General features: G+C 37.0%; 1 protein-coding gene across 2 annotated transcripts; it reads left to right on the plus strand.

Moving 5' to 3' along the window:
• The first annotated feature begins 768 nt into the window (after positions 1-768).
• LOC117344164 lies at positions 769-19,449 on the plus strand. Of its 2 annotated transcripts, none has more exons than XM_033906818.1 (13): positions 769-827; positions 3,361-3,515; positions 4,544-4,661; positions 5,347-5,584; positions 6,154-6,393; positions 6,786-6,870; positions 7,913-8,040; positions 9,408-9,579; positions 10,078-10,196; positions 10,680-10,922; positions 13,986-14,737; positions 17,425-17,561; positions 17,676-19,449. In XM_033906818.1, exons 2-13 carry the CDS (start codon positions 3,366-3,368, stop codon positions 17,904-17,906), a joined length of 2,613 nt encoding a protein of 870 aa, XP_033762709.1. In that variant the 5' UTR covers positions 769-827; positions 3,361-3,365; the 3' UTR covers positions 17,907-19,449. The 2 variants fall into 2 exon arrangements, with proteins under 2 accessions (XP_033762709.1, XP_033762710.1); XM_033906819.1 differs by having other exon boundaries at positions 17,458-17,561.
• Positions 19,450-23,293: the final 3,844 nt, after the last annotated feature.

Genomic DNA, 23,293 nt, shown 5'->3' on the forward strand with positions numbered 1-23,293 from the left:
TTTCGGTTTCTTTCGTAATTTGTTGTATTCACGTTTTGCCGCAGTAATTTAAAAAAAAAGTGCCTTAATGTTGAATTATTTCGGAATTAGAAGATTTTCCTTCCCAGATTTTTTTACTTCTTTCTTATACGCAAACAGTCATTATATCCATCCAGGGTTTTCGTTCTATTCTCCTCTTTTGGGAGTTACAGTTTTATTTGAAAGGGACATATTTATTCGCAGCCTTTGTTTAGATATCAGTCAATTTGTCAATGATGACAATGATATACGTGTATCTTGTCAGAGACCTATATACTAATTTAGTATAGAAGTCTCTGATCTAGTGAATTATTATGCGAGTTATCAACTTAAGTGTTTAGTTCAATAATTTCATTTGTAGAGTCATTATAATTGTCCTTTCATATATTTAATGTGATTCATTAGACCGTAAATATTTTCCCCTCACAGGGGCTGATTTTATATACACGCCCACTGAAATAATTGGGTGGGATACAAAAGGAAGTATTTCCGTATTTAATATCTGTATCAAAATATATGATCATGAAGTTCCATCAGGATATTATCCCTACTTCTACTTTGAACTATGTATACCAAATCGGGTCGCCCCATTTAAATTGTATTCATTCATGTGTGTACATCCTCTATATTTAGACCTTACGGTCTTTGCAGCTGACAAGACTAACACATGTACTATTCCCACGTATCCCGTTCGATTCAAGACCGTGACTCCTCATGCTAAGTAACATATCCTGCATAGTGACATGAAATCGAGGCTATAAACAACATGGCGTCCTAACGTGCACTTGCTGAAAGTTTAAATCAGAGAGGTAAGTGCAAACATGGTCATTCTACATTTTTTTTGAAATATAAGGTACACACAGGCGTTAAAATCTCAGACTAGGATATGTCATCAGAATTTTTTCTGTAAAACCGATATGTTCTCTCAGAAATCACATTCCGATGAGACAATGTTGGATATCGTCACTCTTGATTTTTTATCCGATCTCTGTTTACTGTCGATGCTAGATATGTAACGCTATACATTTTGTAACAGATTCTTTTAAGATATGTATATAATATGTATTTATCAGCGTTTTCACCCCAGACGACCATTTTCGTAGCATGGAAATTGATAAATGTTGCAGTACTCCATGATTTTCTTGGAACCTATGTTTTTGCCAGTCGCACTGTTAAACTAAGTGTACCGTACCAAATGGCAATGTTTCGGAATCTAATGTAGCCTCTAAGGTTAGTTTCAGGACAAATCAACACCAGAATAGGCTCATTTTAGTCATCCGTGAAACCTACAACACATACCACCTGGACATGTAACCCAGGTTTCCTCTGGCCCTTGTGTCAGGGCCAGACGAAACTTGGGCTTCTGGACATGATACATTTGACAGTGTATACGAAATGTTAACATGACACACGTTATATATATCCATGGATTGTAGACATAATCATTATAAATTAATATATATATATATAATGTCACAGACCTATCAGGGTTTTAAGTGTTGTGTTTAATCGTATGATGGCATAAATATTAATTGCATGGTGGAGAATGACCTGGGAGTGGGAATAGTGATGATACATGTAGGGTATAGGACAAAAGAAAGTCTGTGCAACAGTCGTATCCAGTTAAACCTCTCACACATGCATTTTAAGATACCAATTTAACCCCTGTGCAACTTGGGTTGTAGGCCTATGCATGATGATCGGCACACACAATAACCAAGTGCACAATGGCTATACACAAAAACACTGATACAGTGTAATGGGGATTCCACTGCAACTTTCTGTCAGATATCAACTGACCGTACAAATTTTATGACAAAGGGACCTCAAAACAACCAGTAGGACAAGTGCACCTTGATTTCTTCATGTACTTGTAGTAGGAAGGAGTGATAAAATATGCCCTATCCATACTGGGCCGCATACTAGGATTAACCTCTCACTCTCAAGGGAGATTTTGCTAGCCTGGCCTAGTAAGGTGGCCTATATTCTCTCCACCTTTACACTACTCGATCTTTCACAAAGACAACCACAACCTAGGTTCTTTAGCTTCATATTATAATGGTAACATGAATGAAGTGAAGAGGTTCCTTAGAAGGAACCAATGCTATCATTAAATCTCATCAAGTTTAGTTCCAAATAGGCCTCTCAATCTCCTATAGCTTCTCAAGTTACTCTTGCAGTGGTTAAAGGCACCAAATTTGTTAAAGGAAGGAGTAATGAAAATTAAAATGCCCTAGCTGCCTATGCCAATTCTTTAAACTATAGCTACCTATCACTCTCCTAGCAGACATCCTACCACTAGGATTAAGGGCAGTTCCCTGAGCTGGTAATGTGACATATAGATGCTCTCCACTTTTTCATTCACATAAAATAATATTCTGAACTAAGAGCTTGGACAGGAAAAATTAATGCATTGAAGACAAGACCATGACCAGTCAAACCAGTTCCCATCACCAGGTGTTCAGCTCAGTTCATGATCAGTTCCCGTCACCAGGTGTTCAGCTCAGTTCATGATCAGTTCCCGTCACCAGGTGTTCAGCTCAGTTCATGATCAGTACCTGTCACTAGGTGTTCAGCTCAGTTCATGATCAGTTCCCGTCACCAGGTGTTCAGCTCAGTTCATGATCAGCTCTGCTTCACTAATCCCTCCTTCAGCAGTCTCCAATCCTAAAGCCACAGATGAAAATCTCTGGGAGAGAGAGTTGCTGATCAGGGAGACTCAGAAAGAGAGTTATTACATGAGATTTAAGTTTTTCAGGCAATCAGTATATTATCAACATGCATTCCTTACAACTTTTCTTATATTATGCAGATTTCTATTTATTATTTAATAAATTAAACTCAATTAAGTTACCTAGTAATCCTTTACTGTATTACTTTACATTAAAAAGTCATTATAACTGATCTGTCCCCATCCCCATGGACACACTGTTGTCATGGATATCCAATATTGGCAACCCTTTAAATCACACTTTTTTCTATGTATTTACTATAAATGTACATATTTTAGTGGTCATTGTATTTCAGAGCTTTTTGCATATTAAAAGCTTTCCCTAATATTGATTGTGTTTATGCATTTCAGTTTCTGTATATCATTTCCACATTAAGTACTATGGACTTGAATCACCAATTTCGCCAATTTGAATGTCCCAATATAGGTTATATTTAAAGTATACATTGTATATGCTGTGGCATTGCCTTAAAAGTTATCATACAACCAAAATTTCATTATAGAAATGTCAATTAATTCTCAAGATCAACATGCAGTATTGAGTTTAACATTATAAGTAGCTAATAATATACTGATGTTGGTATTAAAATTGTATGTCGAAATGTTTTCAGGCAGGATGTCGCGGAGTGTGGCATGGCGACGGACCTGTAATGATCTTGTGAACTGGCGTCAAACTGAAGCCCTCAATGCCACCATGTATATCCTGCGAGAGACTGGCCCAACAGGATTTCTGCTTCAGGAGGAGGGCGAGCCAAAACCTTTTAAGGTATTCAAGTCTCAACTTTACACTGACAAATACAGAATACGAGGAGTGAATTATTGTCTTGCTGAGTGCGGGTTATAGCCAAACCCTTGCATGAGGGTTGAGATATCCCTGTCCATGATACAGGCCCATGTTTGATTACATTTCCCTCCTACTCAAAAAAATAGTAACAAATTCTTAGATGTTGTGAAAATTTTTATCGCGTCATTAATGTGTGTCAAAATTGAAGATGTTATCAATGTGTGGAATGGCTAAACTCTACATAAAATGATGGTGTTGCTCTAATGTGAGTAGTGTACTTAATAACACATACCTCACTGTTGTCTTTTGATCCCTACCCCATGTGAGATGGTTTAATCCCATCACTAGCAACCACAAGATTATCTTGTGAAGTACAGGTATTTGAGAAAAAGGGGAACTCATTCCTTAGGAAAAGATTCTTTAGTGGTCGAAAAATCTACAAACTTGTCAACTTAAAAATCTACCCTCAGTTGGGCATGCATTTGTAATATCTAAGGAAACTATTTGATCTACATCAAAAGATGGTTGGCCATGACTGGCCAAAATGAATAAAATTACCTCCCACGTGTAAATTAAAGTCACAAGTGTATGTTCTCCTTACTGATCATAGAGATTTTTTCCGTATTCTTTTGTTTTCCTCTTACATTAAGACCTTGTCTGCTCTTACAGCCAGGCCAACTTGTTTGATGTAAGTCGATATAACATTTTCACAATAATTGTTGTAAAACAGGGCTGCGGTGGCTGGGTGTTTAAATTAAGCGTCTCGACACTTTATCACTAGCCCTCCACCTCTGGGTTGGGAGTTCAAAACCTACGTGGGGCAGTTGCCAAGTTCTGACCGTAGGCCAGTGGTTTTTCTCCGGGTAGTCCGGCTTTCCTCCACTTCAAAAACCTGGCACATCCTTAAGTGACCCTGGCTGTTAATAGGACGTTAAACAAAACAAACCAAACAAACCAAAAATTGTTCTAAAACTTCACAAGTTTATGTTGATTTTATACTTTAAATGCAGGCATACTTGGGAGACCCACACACGTGTACCTGCCCTCAGTTTAAGAAGGATCGAGACTTGTGTAAACACATCTGTTGGCTGTTGCTGAAGAAGTTTAGAGTGCCACAGAACGATTCCAGTAAGTGTTACAGGACCGTTTGTGGTGTATGTGTGTTGTAATTCTCAACAGGTTTTTGATATTTTCAAAAAAAAAATTATAATGATCATAAGGAAATCTTTATCTGGCAAAGTTTACTTGTGACCATGTGATAGTTATCAGGTCAAAGAGTAATAAATCAGAAACAAAAAAATATATATTCAGTGTCTTTGAAGCTTATTCAGATGAAAAGCTCTAGAAATACAACTTCTATAGACAAAAACAACCAGAATAAGGTAGCTTGGATAATGCAAAACTATTAAATGGCATTAAGATAGCTACCAGCTGCTACAAGGCAAGGAGTCATGCCACAAATTAAGTGACTCTGGCTGTTCATTGTGCGATAAACCCAATAAACAAACAAATTGATTGATGAATAATTATATACACCTCATGACATTTCAGTTACTGGTAGTAGTTATAAAATATAGTCCATAGAATCAAAACATTCTTGTTCACTTTAATCAGATAATAATAATATATAATAATAGTAATTTAAATACCTCCATATCAGAGCAACATAGCTGTCTCAAAGGCCGGGTTCACAAATTTTCATCCATGCATGTGACTGTCAAAAATTCTCTTGAATTCATCTTTGTTTTTTTCGTGATCTCCTATCATGCCTGTGGCTGATCGTTGTAAACATAATTTTTTTCTCCTGTTTCAGTAACCTGGCAGCTTGGTCTGGTGGAGCGAGAAATCAACGGTATCCTTCATGGCCACGCCGCAAAGCAGCAGCGGCAGCAACCACAGGGGCCACGGTGGCAGAGGGCGCAGTCTGGTGGCAATGGTGCCACAGGAGGTGGAAAGGAGGCACTACAACAGCGACCAATCGGTGACGATGATGTTTGTCCTATATGCCAGGATGAACTCCTGTCTAAACATCTACCTGTAACATTCTGCAAGTGAGTGAATGTGATCGTAGTATAGATGTCTGATGTTTGTGTGTAGGTGTGATTTAAAAAATCAAATGAGAAATATTAGGTAATGTTTTAAGCTGGACTTTTTTCTGCATGTCGTGTTACTATATTATACTAAAGGTATGGTGATTGATGATGTGTACGACTTACATAAGAACATAAGTAGTCATTCTTTTATAAAAATTGTCATATAAAATCCTTACTTGTAAACAAAATGTGTTTTTTTTTTTTTTTTTTTTTTAAATATATTTAAATAAGGCTGTTCAATTACACATACTGTATAGGACTGAAAAAGCTGTATGTTGTTCTCAATTCTATTGTGATCTTGAAGTTCCTTTGCCTGGAGTTAAAAACTCAATTGTTTTCAACGATTGTAACAGTAAGTACTGGGTTACCCTTAAGTTTATTTTTGTAAGATACCTTTGGCTGGTTTCACTAAGTCAACCATTTACGAAAAGTTTACAAGAATATTATGATATTTAATTTTAAGCATGTTTCACAAAACCAATCATTCACCTTAATAATATATGCTAATTAACTTTATACAATCACAGATTTGGGTGTGGAAACAGTATCCATATCAAATGTATGAAGGTCTGGGCTGATCATCAGAAGTCCTCGGGTGATACCGTCATCAAATGCCCTTTTTGTCGCGAGGATTTTGGACCCTTGGAACTGCTCAAACAGGAAAGCCGGAATGCCATTGGGGCTCCCCAGGGAGGCAGAATGGACCGCCATCTTGGGACAGATTGTCAGAGTTGTCATATATCACCAATAGAAGGGAAATGTTACAGGTTTGTATGCTTCCATTACATATCCTATATATTTTATTCTGTAATTTAGGAAAATACATGAATAATTAAGATGTCTTTGGAATTAATACTGCAGTTGTATATTACCTACACTATATAAATGTATACAGGTGTTTGTGGAGGAGGATTTGTATTTAAATTGTCTACACTACAGGTTTTTGTGTGTATATGTTACAGGTGTGTAGTATATGTTAGAGGTGTGTAGTATATGTGATACAGGTGTGTAGTATATGTGATACAGATGTGTAGTATAATGTAACAGGTGTGTAGTATATGTGATACAGGTGTGTAGTATATATGATACAGGTGTGTAGTATATATGATACAGGTGTGTAGAGTTTACCTGTTACAGGTGTATAGTTTGTATGTTACAGGTGCCGTGTGTGTGTCAACTTTCATCTGTGCCAGACCTGCTTTAATACTGCAACTCACACTCAGCATCCATTTGAGTACCGCCATGTGAGTATGTTGGTCTTTACCATATTTTGATTGCTTATATTAAATGTATTAAAAGTATAATGATGTATTTTTGTATAATAATGTAAAATGATGTATTAAATGTATGATGATGTATTACTGCATATCAATGTAAAATGATGTATAATTATATAATAATGTATAATGATGTATCAAATGTATAATAATATAAAATAATGGATTATTGTATAATAATAAATTAAATGTATACAGTAAAACCTGTCTATTACGAACCTGTTTGATACGAAAATTCGCTTATTACGAACAAAATAATTACCCCCGGCAATCTCCTTCTTTGTTCTTACCAAATAAATATGCTTGATAAGAAATTGCCTGTAGCGAAAATTTGTTTTTAACGAACATATTTTGTGGTCCCACAAGTGATTTTTCACCGGATGTTACGTACTCGGCACTTCTCGGGTGTGTTCGTAAGGCAATGATCGGAAAAGTAGGAGGCCCGTGACGGGTGATTTAATAAGTACCCATAAGTATACACAACTCGTCAACACTTATCTTCTGAACAGTGTTCATATTTATTTCATTAAACACACATTGTAAACGGGTATCTGGTAGTCAGTGTTGTTTTTTACCGACATGGATACACCTCGGAAGCGGAAAGCTATCACATTAGAGACAAAGATTCAAATTCTGAATGCTGTTGATACCAAACGAAAGAAAAAGGATATTTGTATTGAATTTGACATATTCCGCCGAGTACATTGAGTACAATAATAAAAACATGTACACGGATAAGCAGCACTATATGCTACGATTACACACCTCTGAATGTTGAAATGTATATTACGAAATTTGCATATAGCGAAAAAAATTGCATGATCCCTGTGAGTTCGTTATATGGAGGTTTTACTGTAGTGATGTATTAAATGTGTAATGTTTAGAATATCCTCTAATTATAGTGTACATCTATTTACTGTTACATAATGTAATAGACACTTTATATCATTCTGGTGATTGACATTCCTTTGTTCATTTAATTACTTAAGATAATTCTTCTCTTTAACAGAAGCGTAACCAGCATTGGAAGTCAGCACAGAGGATGTATGGAGCAGTGCTTCCCCAGGCTGTAGCGCAGAGTCTAGCGAACCGTGAAATCTCCGAAAATGATTATGACCTCCTCATGCAGCTTGACAAGTAAATATAAAATGTGATATAGTAACACTCACTGACTACAAGTCTTAGTCAAAGACACTACAAACAAAAATGTATTACAGTGGAACACTGACTACAAGTCTTAGTCAAAGATACTGTAGCTACATTTATCCTGCAACTGCCACCGCATTGTCGGAATACACCCACCATATACATTTTTGCTGTATGCGACAGTGACTGAAAACAGCTGTACATGTATTTTGGAATCATAGCACGTGCGTCGGTTCGACTGACCTACTTCAAAGTGAAACTACGTTGAAAAGGGGAACATATTTCTGTCATTTTTGACACTGTTTCACTTCAAAATGATTATTTCTGATGATTATTTTTATGTCTGTTGCAGGATAAATAGAATACATGGTCAGTGTCTTAAAATTTAAGCTGTATTTTTGGCTCAGGACAGAAAGACAAAAGTGGCTCGCCAAGGCTCGCCACTTTTGTCTTTCTTCACCCTCCCCAAATTACAGCTTATATTTTAAGACACTGACCATGTATTCTCTATGTATACGGGGGCTGCGGTGGCCGAGTGGGTAAGGTGTCCTGATACTTTAACACTAGCCCTCCACTCATGGGTTGCGAGTTCGAAACCTACGTGGGGCAGTTGCCAGGTACTGACAGTAGGCCGGTGGTTTTTCTCCAGCTTTCCTCCACCTCCAAAACCTGGCACGTCCTTTAATGACCCTGGCTGTTAATAGGACGTTAAACAAAAACAAACCAAACTCTATGTATACAGTGGAACACTGACTACAAGTCTTAGTCAAAGACACTATAGCTATACAGTATAACACTGACTACAAGTCTTAGTCAAAGACACTATAGCTATACATAGAACACTGACTACAAGTCTTAGTCAAATACACTGTAGCTATACAGTGGAACACTGACTACAAGTCTTAGTCAAAGACACTATAGCTATACATAGAACACTGACTACAAGTCTTAGTCAAATACACTGTAGCTATACAGTGGAACACTGACTACAAGTCTTAGTCAAAGACACTATAGCTATACAGTATAACACTGACTACAAGTCTTAGTCAAAGACACTGTAGCTATACATAGAACACTGACTACAAGTCTTAGTCAAAGACACTGTAGCTACACAGTGGAACACTGACTACAAGTCTTAGTCAAAGACACTGTAGCTATACTGTGGAACACTGACTACAAGTCTTAGTCAAAGACACTGTAGCTACACAGTGGAACACTGACTACAAGTCTTAGTCAAAGACACTGTAGCTATACAGTGGAACACTGACTAAAAGTCTTAGTCAAAAACACTGTTTTTACAGTACAACAGTGATACTTATAGTAATTCCGATTGAAACAGAGGTATATTTTTTGTTCAGCAACACCTCCACCCAACAGAGTGACATTCCTGAGAGTGTAATTAACTCGTTTCCCCTAGAGAAAGTTAGAGAGAATGGTGCGCTGCTGGCCCCGGGGATACAGTGTAGGGTGTGTCTGCGAGGATACCAGGTCGGACAATTCGTGAGGAAGCTACCTCGCTGTAAACACAAGGTAATATTTACTCCCAGGTGCAGTAATACACATACTTCGAGGATGTTACACTTGTGGCTAAGTCATATGGAATTAATTAAACAAGTTCAATAATTTAATAATTATGCCATGAGCCTTTTGGCAAGTGGCATATCAAATTATTCATCTAGTTCAATAATTTTCATATGATATAGCCACGATTGTAAGATTCTATTTATCACATGAAAATACAATAATGTATAAGCAAAAAATTTCAAATTTTCGTATCTATATATGCCCGGCGAAATCCAGATTGGATTGGACATTTACAACTAACCAGACAATCAAACGACGTCACATATTAAATATGACATCACAATGGAGTTCTTACAATATTTATGATACGGCCAGTTATGTGATAAACAAATATCTATAATAATCATACAGGAATATTAGAAGGGATTAAACTGTATATACCATAAGTTCCTATAAGTACTTAAGCATTATATAAAATCATCATATTGCTTGTGATTGCTACAGTTCCACCGGGACTGTATAGACAACTGGCTGCTCCACTCTCATTCCACATGTCCTGTGGATGGCCAATCTGTCTGGGACCCAATTTCTGCCCAGATGGATGAGACAGAACAGCGGACCAGGTACCTATCTAGTAATGTGCATGTTTGAAAATTTATAATACATAGATATTGATAGCATACTCATTGTATACATGTAGCATTCAATTTATATTTTGATGATGTAAGCTTCTTTCAGTAACTATGTAAAAAATTCTGTAACTACATATACATGTATGTATAATATATTGTGTAACTATGTAATAGATTGTGTAACTATGGAATATATTTTGTAACTATTTAATAGGTAATGTAACTATGTAAAAATTATGTAACTATGTAATACATAATGTAAGTAACTACATGTAGTAATATATTCTGTAATTATGTAATACATTATGTAACTATGTAATATATTCTGTAATTATGTAATACATTATGTAACTATGTTATATATTCTGTAACTATGTAATAGATTCCGTTAGAGTTTCTAGCTACTGATAGTATTGATGACGTGTTAACTAATCCATATTACTTGTCATAAGTACCGCATTCAACTATTCTTAGAGCACCCAGACATCCCAAAGAAAATGGCCAGTCATCAAAAAATGAACTAGTCCTAGAGGTGCCTGGAGTTGGAATTGTTCGACAGACGGAAGAATCAGCTGCTCGGGAAAGTGCTCTCCGTGGGTTTGGACGCCGCCTCCCTGGTACACAACCACAGCATAAACCTATACATGGCTCCGACAATAGAAATGTGAACCCTCTACGATCCAGCTTCACACTAAGCGGTGTGAGCCTTGGTAACAGGTACACATAGGGGCAATGGTCAGTGTGGATACAGGGGAGCTAGGGCACGGCTTAAAAGAGTACTGAAGGTTTGAGGGAGAGTTATTAAAGGGATAACGTCAGTGTGAGGGGTAGAATGAGTTATTAAAGGGATAACATCAGTGGGAGGGGGAGAATGAAAGATTAAAGGGATAACGTCAGTGTGAGGGGGAGAATGAGTGATTAAAGGGATAACGTCAGTGGGAGGGGGAGAATGAACGATTAAAGGGATAACGTCAAGGGGAGGGGGAGAATGAAGGATTAAAGGGATAACGTCAGTGGGAGGGGGAGAATGAGTTATTAAAGGGATAACGTCAGTGGGAGGGGGAGAATGAGTGATTAAAGGGATAACGTCAAGGGGAGGGGGAGAATGAATGATTAAAGGGATAACGTCAGTGGGAGGGGGAGAATGAGTTATTAAAGGGATAACGTCAAGGGGAGGGGGAGAATGAATGATTAAAGGGATAACGTCAGTGGGAGGGGGAGAATGAAGGATTAAAGGGATAACGTCAGTGGGAGGGGGAGAATGAAGGATTAAAGGGATAACGTCAGTGGGAGGGGGAGCATGAGTGATTAAAGGGATAATGTCAGTGGGAGGGGGAGAATGAACGATTAAAGGGATAACGTCAGTGGGAGGGGGAGAATGAAGGATTAAAGGGATAACGTCAAGGGGAGGGGGAGAATGAAGGATTAAAGGGATAACGTCAGTGGGAGGGGGAGAATGAAGGATTAAAGGGATAACGTCAAGGGGAGGGGGAGAATGAACGATTAAAGGGATAACGTCAGTGGGAGGGGGAGAATGAAGGATTAAAGGGATAACGTCAGTGGGAGTGGGAGAATGAACGATTAAAGGGATAACGTCAGTGGGAGGGGGAGAATGAAGGATTAAAGGGATAACGTCAGTGGGAGGGGGAGAATGAAGGATTAAAGGGATAACGTCAAGGGGAGGGGGAGAATGAAGGATTTAAAGGGATAACGTCAGTGGGAGGGGGAGAATGAGTGATTAAAGGGATAACGTCAGTGGGAGGGGGAGAATGAACGATTAAAGGGATAACGTCAAGGGGAGGGGGAGAATGAATGATTAAAGGGATAACGTCAAGGGGAGGGGGAGAATGAATGATTAAAGGGATAATGTCAGTGGGAGTGGGAGAATGAAGGATTAAAGGGATAACGTCAAGGGGAGGGAGAGAATGAAGGATTAAAGGGATAACGTCAAGGGGAGGGGGAGAATGAAGGATTAAAGGGATAACGTCAAGGGGAGGGGGAGAATGAGTGATTAAAGGGATAATGTCAGTGGGAGGGGGAGAATGAACGATTAAAGGGATAACGTCAAGGGGAGGGGGAGAATGAAGGATTAAAGGAATAACGTCAGTGGGAGGGGGAGAATGAAGGATTAAAGGGATAATGTCAGTGGGAGGGGGAGAATGAAGGATTAAAGGGATAACGTCAAGGGGAGGGGGAGAATGAAGGATTAAAGGGATAACATCAGTGGGAGGGGGAGAATGAAGGATTAAAGGGATAACGTCAAGGGGAGGGGGAGAATGAAGGATTAAAGGGATAACATCAGTGGGAGGGGGAGAATGAAGGATTAAAGGGATAACGTCAAGGGGAGGGGGAGAATGAAGGATTAAAGGGATAATGTCAGTGGGAGGGGGAGAATGAGTGATTAAAGGGATAACGTCAGTGGGAGGGGGAGAATGAACGATTAAAGGGATAACGTCAAGGGGAGGGGGAGAATGAAGGATTAAAGGGATAACGTCAAGGGGAGGGGAGAATGAAGGATTAAAGGGATAATGTCAGTGGGAGGGGGAGAATGAACGATTAAAGGGATAACGTCAGTGGGAGGGGGAGAATGAAGGATTAAAGAGATAATGTCAGTGGGAGGGGGGAGAATGAACGATTAAAGGGATAACATCAGTGGGAGGGGGAGAATGAACGATTAAAGGGATAATGTCAGTGGGAGGGGGAGAATGAATGATTAAAGGGATAATGTCAGTGGGAGGGGGAGAATGAACGATTAAAGGGATAGCGTCAAGGGAAGGGGGAGAATGAACGATTAAAGGGATAACGTCAAGGGGAGGGGGAGAATGAACGATTAAAGGGATAGCGTCAAGGGAAGGGGGAGAATGAACAATTAAAGGGATAGCGTCAAGGGGAGGGGGAGAATGAACGATTAAAGGGATAATGTCAGTGGGAGGGGGAGAATGAACGATTAAAGGGATAACGTCAAGGGGAGGGGGAGAATGAATGATTAAAGGGATAACGTCAGTGGGAGGGGGAGAATGAACGATTAAAGGGATAACGTCAAGGGGAGGGGGGAGAATGAACGATTAAAGGGATAACGTCAAGGGGAGGGGGAGAATGAAGGATTAAAGAGATAATGTCAGTGGGAGGGGGAGAATGAACGATTAAAGGGATAACGTCAGTGGGAGGGGGCGAATGAACGATTAAAGTGATAACGTCAGTGGGAGGGGGAGAATGAGTGATTAAAGGGATAATGTCAGTGGGAGGGGGAGAATGAACGATTAAAGGGATAACGTCAGTGGGAGGGGGAGAATGAACGATTAAAGGGATAACGTCAGTGGGAGGGGGAGAATGAAGGATTAAAGGGATAATGTCAGTGGGAGGGGGAGAATGAAAGATTAAAGGGATAACATCAGGGGGAGGGGGAGAATGATTTTGGATGATGTCACTAAGCTGTTTGGGAATGTCTTTGAAACTGATAATACATTATAACTATTACAGAATCTGTCATTTCATGCTTGAGACTGGCAGAACATAATAGATATGTCATTTGTCATCACAAGTTTAATCCATGGGAAAAATGGAAGTTGTCCTGTAAGGTAATAAAATTTATTGAATTAAAAGTTGCAATTATACTTAATGATATTTATTTTTCAGTGTGTAAATATTATTTGTACAAATTAAGTCTTATCACGTATAGTTTATATTTTTCTACCATTAAGTGTTTTATAATGACCCTGGCTGTTAATAGGACGTTAAACAAAAACAAACCAAATTTATAATGATCCTAAAACATTTCAGTTCTGAAGGGGCCTCTGGTGGCAGTCATAGTGATACAACTCCAGCTGAGGATCTCCCTGGCAACCGTCTCCTCGGACGTGCCCAGGCCCGACGCTCAACCCTGAATAAAAAACTTGCAATCAAAAGTCAAAGGCCAAAACAGAAGGAGACCAGAACAGTGAAGGAAAAGAAAAGTCCTCAATTTGACATTCATTCTATGCCAGTGGTACCCCAGGAACAGTATGTTGACGATGCCATGGGTCCTATGACCCCTACTCAGAGGACAATTATGAACCACCTTGCCATGCTGAACACTCCAGACGAAGACGAGATCATGGGAGACCTGAATCGCAGTCTTCCATCCACACCACAGCGAGTCCATAGTATCCGTAACTGTATGCTCAGTAGTACGGACCTCAGGTCGCCGTTTGTGCGAGATTTACCTCCCCTGATTGAGTCGGATCAGGAACATGAGTTACCAGACTATCCTACCATTGGAGAGTCTGATCAAGAGACAGTTTCCCTCAACAGTTCTATCTCTCTAAATCATCACAGACCGTTCCAGAGGCATCGACACCAAGAGGCTGAAGCACAGGCTGACTCAGGTTCCATTGTCATGACCTCTGTGAGGTCAACACCAGATGTCAGATCAGTATCGGGGTCACAGAGGTCATTCATAAATGGTACATCTTCCCCCAATGGTGAGAGTAGTGCTGGAGGAAGTGTGGTCAGCGAAGGTCAGCCAAGCATTAGATCCCGGGGCAGACAAGCAGGTATGGACCATGGCCATGATGATAGTACAATTATTAATGACCAACTAAAATAGAACATACAATTAAATATCTTAAGTACATGTAGTATAAGACTCTATGAATGCCCCCCAGGGGAGAGAAAGAACATTGTCTTAATATATGGCTGGTCTTTATATAACAGTTCAGATAAAGAAAACATCAAAGATTCAGAAGTTAGTTAGGTATATTATAAGATCTAGCTGAGTTTTACATCTGTGTACTCCAATGATATGTTCTGATCGGCCATTGCCCTCTCTTTGCCTTGTACTTTTTGTCAATCCTTTCTCATTATTTTATATTTCTGGTCCATATATACTCTCTAAACTACTTTGTGTCTCTGGTCACTATATACTCTCTAAACTACTTTGTGTCTCTGGTCACTATATACTCTCTTAACTACTTTGTGTCTCTGGTCACTATATACTCTCTAAACTACTTTGTGTCTCTGGTCACTATATACTCTCTAAACTACTTTGTGTCTCTGGTCACTATATACTCTCTAAACTACTTTGTGTTTCTGGTCACTATATACTCTCTAAACTACTTTGTGTTTCTGGTCACTATATACTCTCTAAACTACTTTGTGTCTCTGGTCACTATATACTCTCTAAACTACTTTGTGTCTCTGGTCACTATATACTCTCTAAACTACTTTGTGTCTCTGGTCACTATATACTCTCTAAACTACTTTGTGTCTCTGGTCACTATATACTCTCTAAACTACTTTGTGTCTCTGGTCACTATATACTCTCTAAACTACTTTGTGTCTCTGGTCACTATATACTCTCTAAACTACTTTGTGTCTCTGGTCACTATATACTCTCTAAACTACTTTGTGTCTCTGGTCCATATATACTCTCTAAACTACTTTGTGTCTCTGGTCACTATATACTCTCTGAACTACTCTGTGTTTCTGGTCACTATATACTCTCTAAACTACTCTGTGTTTCTGGTCACTATATACTCTCTAAACTACTTTGTGTCTCTGGTCACTATATACTCTCTAAACTACTTTGTGTCTCTGGTCACTATATACTCTCTAAACTACTTTGTGTCTCTGGTCACTATATACTCTCTAAACTACTTTGTGTCTCTGGTCCATATATACTCTCTAAACTACTTTGTGTCTCTGGTCCATATATACTCTCTAAACTACTCTGTGTCTCTGGTCACTATATACTCTCTAAACTACTTTGTGTCTCTGGTCCATATATACTCTCTAAACTACTTTGTGTCTCTGGTCACTATATACTCTCTAAACTACTTTGTGTCTCTGGTCACTATATACTCTCTAAACTACTCTGTGTCTCTGGTCACTATATACTCTCTAAACTACTCTGTGTCTCTGGTCACTATATACTCTCTGAACTACTTTATATCCTAGCCTAGATGAATTGTGGTTTATATCTTGCAATTGACTGTGTGGTGCTGTATTCATTGCTGAGAGAAATTTTGTTATCCTAACCTAATTGCATAGTACAATACAGTATATCTTAACCTAACTACATTTATATGTACACTGCATGCTAGATTACATATACTTTATGTACAAGAACTGTAATATCTCAGATGAGGTCCTGTTTCAGATATCTGACCCCAAGGTCAAGATGTCATGATCATTTGCTAAAATAAAATTTGATCAGTGATTGCTTTACTTGTTAATTCATACATATATCATATGATGAAAAAATGTAAAAGTCACATAAATAAATATCTAGGTCACCAGGTGAAGGATTCACTGAGGTCTGAAGCACAGTGGTTTAGGATTGAACAGGAAACCACTTGACCAATGGTCATAGTCATCAGATAAAAGATCAAGGCCACAGTGGTCAAATTCCATAGCTTTCTGAACTTATTGATTTTTTGTTTGGAGTTTATTCAGACTTGAAACAGAAACTACATGACAAATGGCTAGTCACCAGCATCAGATATATGTTGGTCAAAAGTCAAAGTGGTGATTTGTTTTGTTTTATTTTTCAAGTTGTTCATATTTTGCTATGATATTATGAAGCAAAGCTGTTCAGAGTTTAGCAAGAGACCTTTTAATAAAGGTCAAGGTGGTTAGGTCAAATGTAAAGGTCAAGGTTACATCATCATCAATAGAAAAAGACCATTTAAACATGGATTGACACATAAAATAGCCTTACATTTCGTTGCAATAACCTGGGTTTCTTCAGTTCATTTTAGTCTGACTGCATGATGCTTTTCATTTTAGTCTAAGTGCATGATTCTTTTCGCTTTAGTCTAACTGCATGATTCTTTTCATTTTAGTCTGACTGCATGATGCTTTTCATTTTAGTCTAACTGCATGATGCTTTTTACCAGTATTTTAGTCGAACTGCATGATGCTTTTTATTTTAGTCTAACTGCATGATGCTTTTTATTTTAGTCTAACTGCATGATGCTTTTAATTTTAGTCTAACTGCATGATACTTTTTATTCTAGTCTAACTGCATGGTGCTTTTATTTTAGTCTAACTGCATGGTGCTTTTAATTTTAGTCTAACTGCATGATACTTTTTATTCTAGTCTAACTGCATGGTGCTTTTTATTTTAGTCTAACTGCATGGTGCTTTTTATTTTAGTCTAACTGCTAGATGCTTTTTCGCTGAGTCTAACTGCATGCTTTTGTTTCTTTCTCTTTTTTCCTTTTCCTTGTTTGGTGTTCAGACATAGAATACATGTTGAGCTTTATCTCGGAAGATCGTGGACAAAGCGCAGCATCAGGCAGTAATCGTTCACGGAGCCGAGATCGAGCGGAGCCAGGTCCTACAGACGACGAGACGGCTATCCTAAATCGACTGCAGGTATGTAGGAGTGTGGTGACTCTTGGTAATGTAAACACACCTTTAAGATCTCAAATACAACTTCTCATTTATACTCAGATTTATTTCAACTCAAGTTTAATGTTGTATTTACAGCATTATAAAGACTTGTATGTCGGCAACAGTCCAGACGGTCAATCCCCAGAAGATCGGAGTGCTGGCACAAGGGGGCGCCCTCCACGCAACCCAAGACGACAGTTTGGCGAACATCTAGCTCTACGTCAAACTAAAACTCGCAAGAAGAAGGCGGACCTCAGACGACAAAATAACGACCTTGCTTTAGAGGGAAATGCATTTAGTAATCTGACACTCAGAGATCTCATGTAATTAATGTGGAACATGTCACTGCATACTGAAAATTGTATGAAACTAATTAAAACAGTTGTTAATTAACTTAATATTTTATTGTACTGAAGGCATTGAGATAAGGAAATATATTGCCAATATTAGAAATTTCATTTTTTCTTTTAAAATGTTGATCATTATAGAATTAGAATCAGAAACTAAACTTCTGTTCATTCCTTTTCATTTTTTGCCGAGCAGTATACTTGTATGATAGCGCTTATTCATATACATGTAATTCAATTTGAATTCAAATAAATCAATAATGATATTACTTATTCAAATAATGATATCAGTATATATGATGGTTATTAATTAAATCCAACAAATTCTGGAGAAATGAGAGAGGAGCAGTGGTATTCTATAGAATCAATTTTCAATATTTTGATAAAACCATATTTCTAATTAACTTAATATATGAAATTTTATTAGCATAAATTGTTCATATATGTTACAGACTCCAGCTTACTTTATGTTGTGAAGTCCAAAACAGGAAGGTGTGAAACATTTTTAAATTGTAAATAAATTGGAGAATTTATATTCAGAAAAACTTGTATGATTAATGTTAATTGTGAATTGCTTCATTGTTAACAAGTTTGGTTGTTTGGATGTTTTTTTCACATGAACTATTATACTGAATTTGGATTTGAAGAAGTTTCAATAATTAAAGTCCAAACAGTGTCTGTTGAAAGTGAATTTAAATTGAGTTAATTCTTTGAAGATATCACTAGTTTGGAATACTTTATCTGTTAAGTACATAATGTAGAGTACATGCATGTTAAGTTATATCATAAATTCATTCAAAAAAGTGATATAAATAAAAAATTAATGATATCACTAATTCAATTTAATATGATCATAGAGTTAATTTTTTTTATGTGACTTTTTTCGGGGAATAAGTGATATCATTAATTGATTAAGTCAAAATTCATTTAATGATGTCATTTACTTTAATGATATCATTTTATGAATAATTAATATAATTTATTATACACCTCAAAACATTTTAAGCCTGTGATTTTACATATTACCATGGCAACACACTCCTGGACTCTTGTTGGTCAAAATACATTTTGGTTTAAAAAACTGTGTAACTTGGTCGCTATAAACTGGTTTTTAGTACAAAGGGCCATAACTCTTCAATCCCTTTGATGGATTTTTTTTTTCAAATTTGAAAAAGGGAAATTTGCCAACTAAGTCGAAGATAATTGGTATTTAAAGAATTTAAGGGATGGCAGTTACTATGGTACCATTTTTGAAAGAAATGGGTTGCCATCTACATGTATATACTTGCAATATATATTGTAATCAAATAAAAGCCTCTGATTTGATAAACCTTAAATTGTCTTCCTGGGACATCGATTAAAGGGTTACAATCCATTTAAAAACATTAAAAGCTACCATGGGATGGGAGATGGGGGTGTATTAGTTATCCTCAAGATTATAGTTCTAGTTCAAATTAAAGATATTTGTAGATAAGTACTATAATGAGGCCGTATAGATTGTACTTGTCGACCTACATAGTACACAAGTGTTAAAGGTATATATCATCTGATTCCTATAGTGTGTTCAATGACTGAAGTGGACTATACAGGGTAAATGTAGTGATTTAGTGTTTGGTTTGCATAATTATATTCATATAAATATGGTGCATTGTGATAGATCTATTTGTATATATAAATTATCAATATATTCTTGACTGTTTTTGTTTAAATTATTATTGAAATATAATTTTGTAGTATATTTTTTTCTAATGTCTTTTTACCATAGTTCAACTTCAAAGCTCAAAGGTATTTCTGCTTGTAGGCCTTAGTTTGAATGGCAGAGTGGGAATCTAGGTTTTAACTGTTTGTTGTAGAATGTAAACCTGTACAATCTAATTAAAATCTAGATGGTCATTATCACTACGTTACATGAACATCTAACAACATCCCACAAGAGGTCACGTTCTGATGGCCTTTGAGATGTGTGTATTTCACTTTCAGGGCGAATTGGCATTTTGTCGATGTCATCGAAGCAAACTATTTCGTCACAGCATACATCTGAAGCAAACCATTTCGGCACAGTATATAGCTATATGCTGTATGGGATGAAATGACTTGAAACAAATTGACAGATTATACAAGCTATGCACTCTAGTTATGCTAACTCGGACATATAAAATTCACTTCCAAGATTCTGGAAGTAGTCATTTGATTGGCTAATCCAAAAGGTCACCCTGACGTGACCCCTGATGGGATGTTGTTAGATGTTCATGTAACGTAGTGATAATGACCATCTAGATTTTAATTAGATTGTAAACCTGTACCATGTGCAATCTATTTATTATATCAGTAGTAATATAATACTGGGCAATGAAGGCTCTGGTGTATCTTATCTTTATGTTAGCATCATGTGGAGACATGTTTAGACATCATGTGGAGACAGGTTTAGACATTATGTGGAGACAGGTTTAGACAATATGTGAAGACATGTTTAGACATTATATGGAGATATTTAGACATTGTTTTGGGAGCTGACTTATTCTTCCTTTAACTTTTCTGAAATATTTGACAAAAATTATATCATTCAAAATATCTCTTTTTACTTCCTTTTACTTAAGAATGACTTATGCATTGTTTGCACTTAAGACACAGTGTGTGTGATATACAGTCTTTAAAACAGTATTTAAGATATGTGATATATAATTTCTAAAACAGTATTTAAGATATGTGATATATAATTTCTAAAACAGTATTTAAGATATGTGATATAAAATTTCTAAAACAGTATTTAAGATATGTGATATAAAATTTCTAAAACAGTATTTAAGACATGTGATAAATAATCTCTAAAACAGTATGTATCCTGTGAAAATGTTTCCGTGCGTATTAATGACAATCATTGTTATTCGTGGTACATATATGTATATCAAGCTTAATATTCTCAATTGAATGATTCTAATATGAAATCTATGATAGCTCACTCAACACATTTGTGATAAATTCATCACCTACCTGATCTGGTGTGTTACAGCTGAGATTGCTCAAACAATCAACTCCTCTGTGATAGATCTGGCAGTTAGCATGTGTGTCCTCGTCAAAATCTTATGAAATCTAGTCAATTTCAACAGTATAGATTGGTATAGTGTTAATGTCTACTGTACAGATTGGTACAGTGTTAATGTCTACTGTACAGATTGGTACAGTGTCAATGTCTACTGTACAGATTGGTACAGTGTCAATGTCTACTGTACAGATTGGTATAGTGTTAATGTCTACTGTACAGATTGGTACAGTGTTAATGTCTACTGTACAGATTGGTATAGTGTTAATGTCTACTGTACAGATTGGTACAGTGTCAATGTCTACTGTACAGATTGGTATAGTGTCAATGTCTACTGTACAGATTGGTATAGTGTCAATGTCTACTGTACAGATTGGTATAGTGTTAATGCCTACTGTACAGATTGGTATAGTGTTAATGTCTACTGTACAGATTGGTACAGTGTTAATGTCTACTGTACAGATTGGTATAGTGTTAATGTCTACTGTACAGATTGGTATAGTGTTAATGTCTACTGTACAGATTGGTACAGTGTTAATGTCTACTGTACAGATTGGTATAGTGTTAATGCCTACTGTACAGATTGGTATAGTGTTGTGTTAATGTCTACTGTACAGATTGGTATAGTGTTAATGTCTACTGTACAGATTGGTATAGTGTTAATGTCTACTGTACAGATTGGTACAGTATCAATGTCTACTGTACAGATTGGTACAGTGTTAATGTCTACTGTACAGATTGGTACAGTGTTAATGTCTACTGTACAGATTGGTATAGTGTCAATGTCTACTGTACAGATTGGTACAGTGTCAGTGTCTACTGTACAGATTGGTACAGTGTCAATGTCTACTGTACAGATTGGTATAGTGTTAATGTCTACTGTACAGATTGGTATAGTGTTAATGTCTACTGTACAGATTGGTATGGTGTTAATGTCTACTGTACAGATTGGTACAGTGTCAATGCCTACTGTACAGATTGGTATAGTGTTAATGTCTACTGTACAGATTGGTACAGTGTCAATGTCTACTGTACAGATTGGTATAGTGTTAATGTCTACTGTACAGATTGGTACAGTGTCAATGTCTACTGTACAGATTGGTATAGTGTTAATGTCTACTGTACAGATTGGTACAGTGTCAATGTCTACTGTACAGATTGGTATAGTGTTAATGTCTACTGTACAGATTGGTATAGTGTTAATGTCTACTGTACAGATTGGTATAGTGTTAATGTCTACTGTACAGATTGGTACAGTGTCAATGTCTACTGTACAGATTGGTACAGTGTTAATGTCTACTGTACAGATTGGTACAGTGTCAATGTCTACTGTACAGATTGGTATAGTGTTAATGTCTACTGTACAGATTGGTATAGTGTTAATGTCTACTGTACAGATTGGTATAGTGTTAATGTCTACTGTACAGATTGGTACAGTGTTAATGTCTACTGTACAGATTGGTACAGTGTTAATGTCTACTGTACAGATTGGTACAGTGTTAATGTCTACTGTACAGATTGGTATAGTGTTAATGTCTACTGTACAGATTGGTATAGTGTTAATGTCTACTGTACAGATTGGTATAGTGTTAATGTCTACTGTACAGATTGGTATAGTGTTAATGTCTACTGTACAGATTGGTACAGTGTCAATGTCTACTGTACAGATTGGTATAGTGTTAATGTCTACTGTACAGATTGGTATAGTGTTGTGTTAATGTCTACTGTACAGATTGGTATAGTGTTAATGTCTACTGTATAGATTGGTATAGTGTTGTTGTCTACTGTACAGATTGGTATAGTGTTAATGTCTACTGTACAGATTGGTACAGTGTTAATGTCTACTGTACAGATTGGTACAGTGTCAATGTCTACTGTACAGATTGGTATAGTGTTAATGTCTACTGTACAGATTGGTATAGTGTTGTGTTAATGTCTACTGTACAGATTGGTATAGTGTCAATGTCTACTGTACAGATTGGTATAGTGTTAATGCCTACTGTACAGATTGGTATAGTGTTGTGTTAATGTCTACTGTACAGATTGGTATAGTGTTAATGTCTACTGTACAGATTGGTATAGTGTTAATGTCTACTGTACAGATTGGTACAGTGTTAATGTCTACTGTACAGATTGGTATAGTGTTAATGTCTACTGTACAGATTGGTATAGTGTCAATGTCTACTGTACAGATTGGTACAGTGTTAATGTCTACTGTACAGATTGGTACAGTGTTAATGTCTACTGTACAGATTGGTACAGTGTCAATGTCTACTGTACAGATTGGTATAGTGTTAATGTCTACTGTACAGATTGGTATAGTGTTA

Source organism: Pecten maximus, chromosome 15 (genome assembly GCF_902652985.1).
Source record: "Pecten maximus chromosome 15, xPecMax1.1, whole genome shotgun sequence".
Classification (NCBI taxonomy): Eukaryota; Metazoa; Mollusca; class Bivalvia; order Pectinida; family Pectinidae; genus Pecten; species Pecten maximus.

Bases quoted from the DNA above. Each gene is read 5' to 3' on its own strand.
- LOC117344164 (XM_033906818.1), top strand. From the start codon at position 3,366: ATGTCGCGGAGTGTGGCATGGCGACGGACCTGTAATGATCTTGTGAAC. The intron at 8,041-9,407 runs GTAAATATAAAA...TTTTTTGTTCAG, and splicing joins CTCCTCATGCAGCTTGACAA to CAACACCTCCACCCAACAGA. The intron at 10,197-10,679 runs GTACCTATCTAG...AACTATTCTTAG, and splicing joins GAGACAGAACAGCGGACCAG to AGCACCCAGACATCCCAAAG.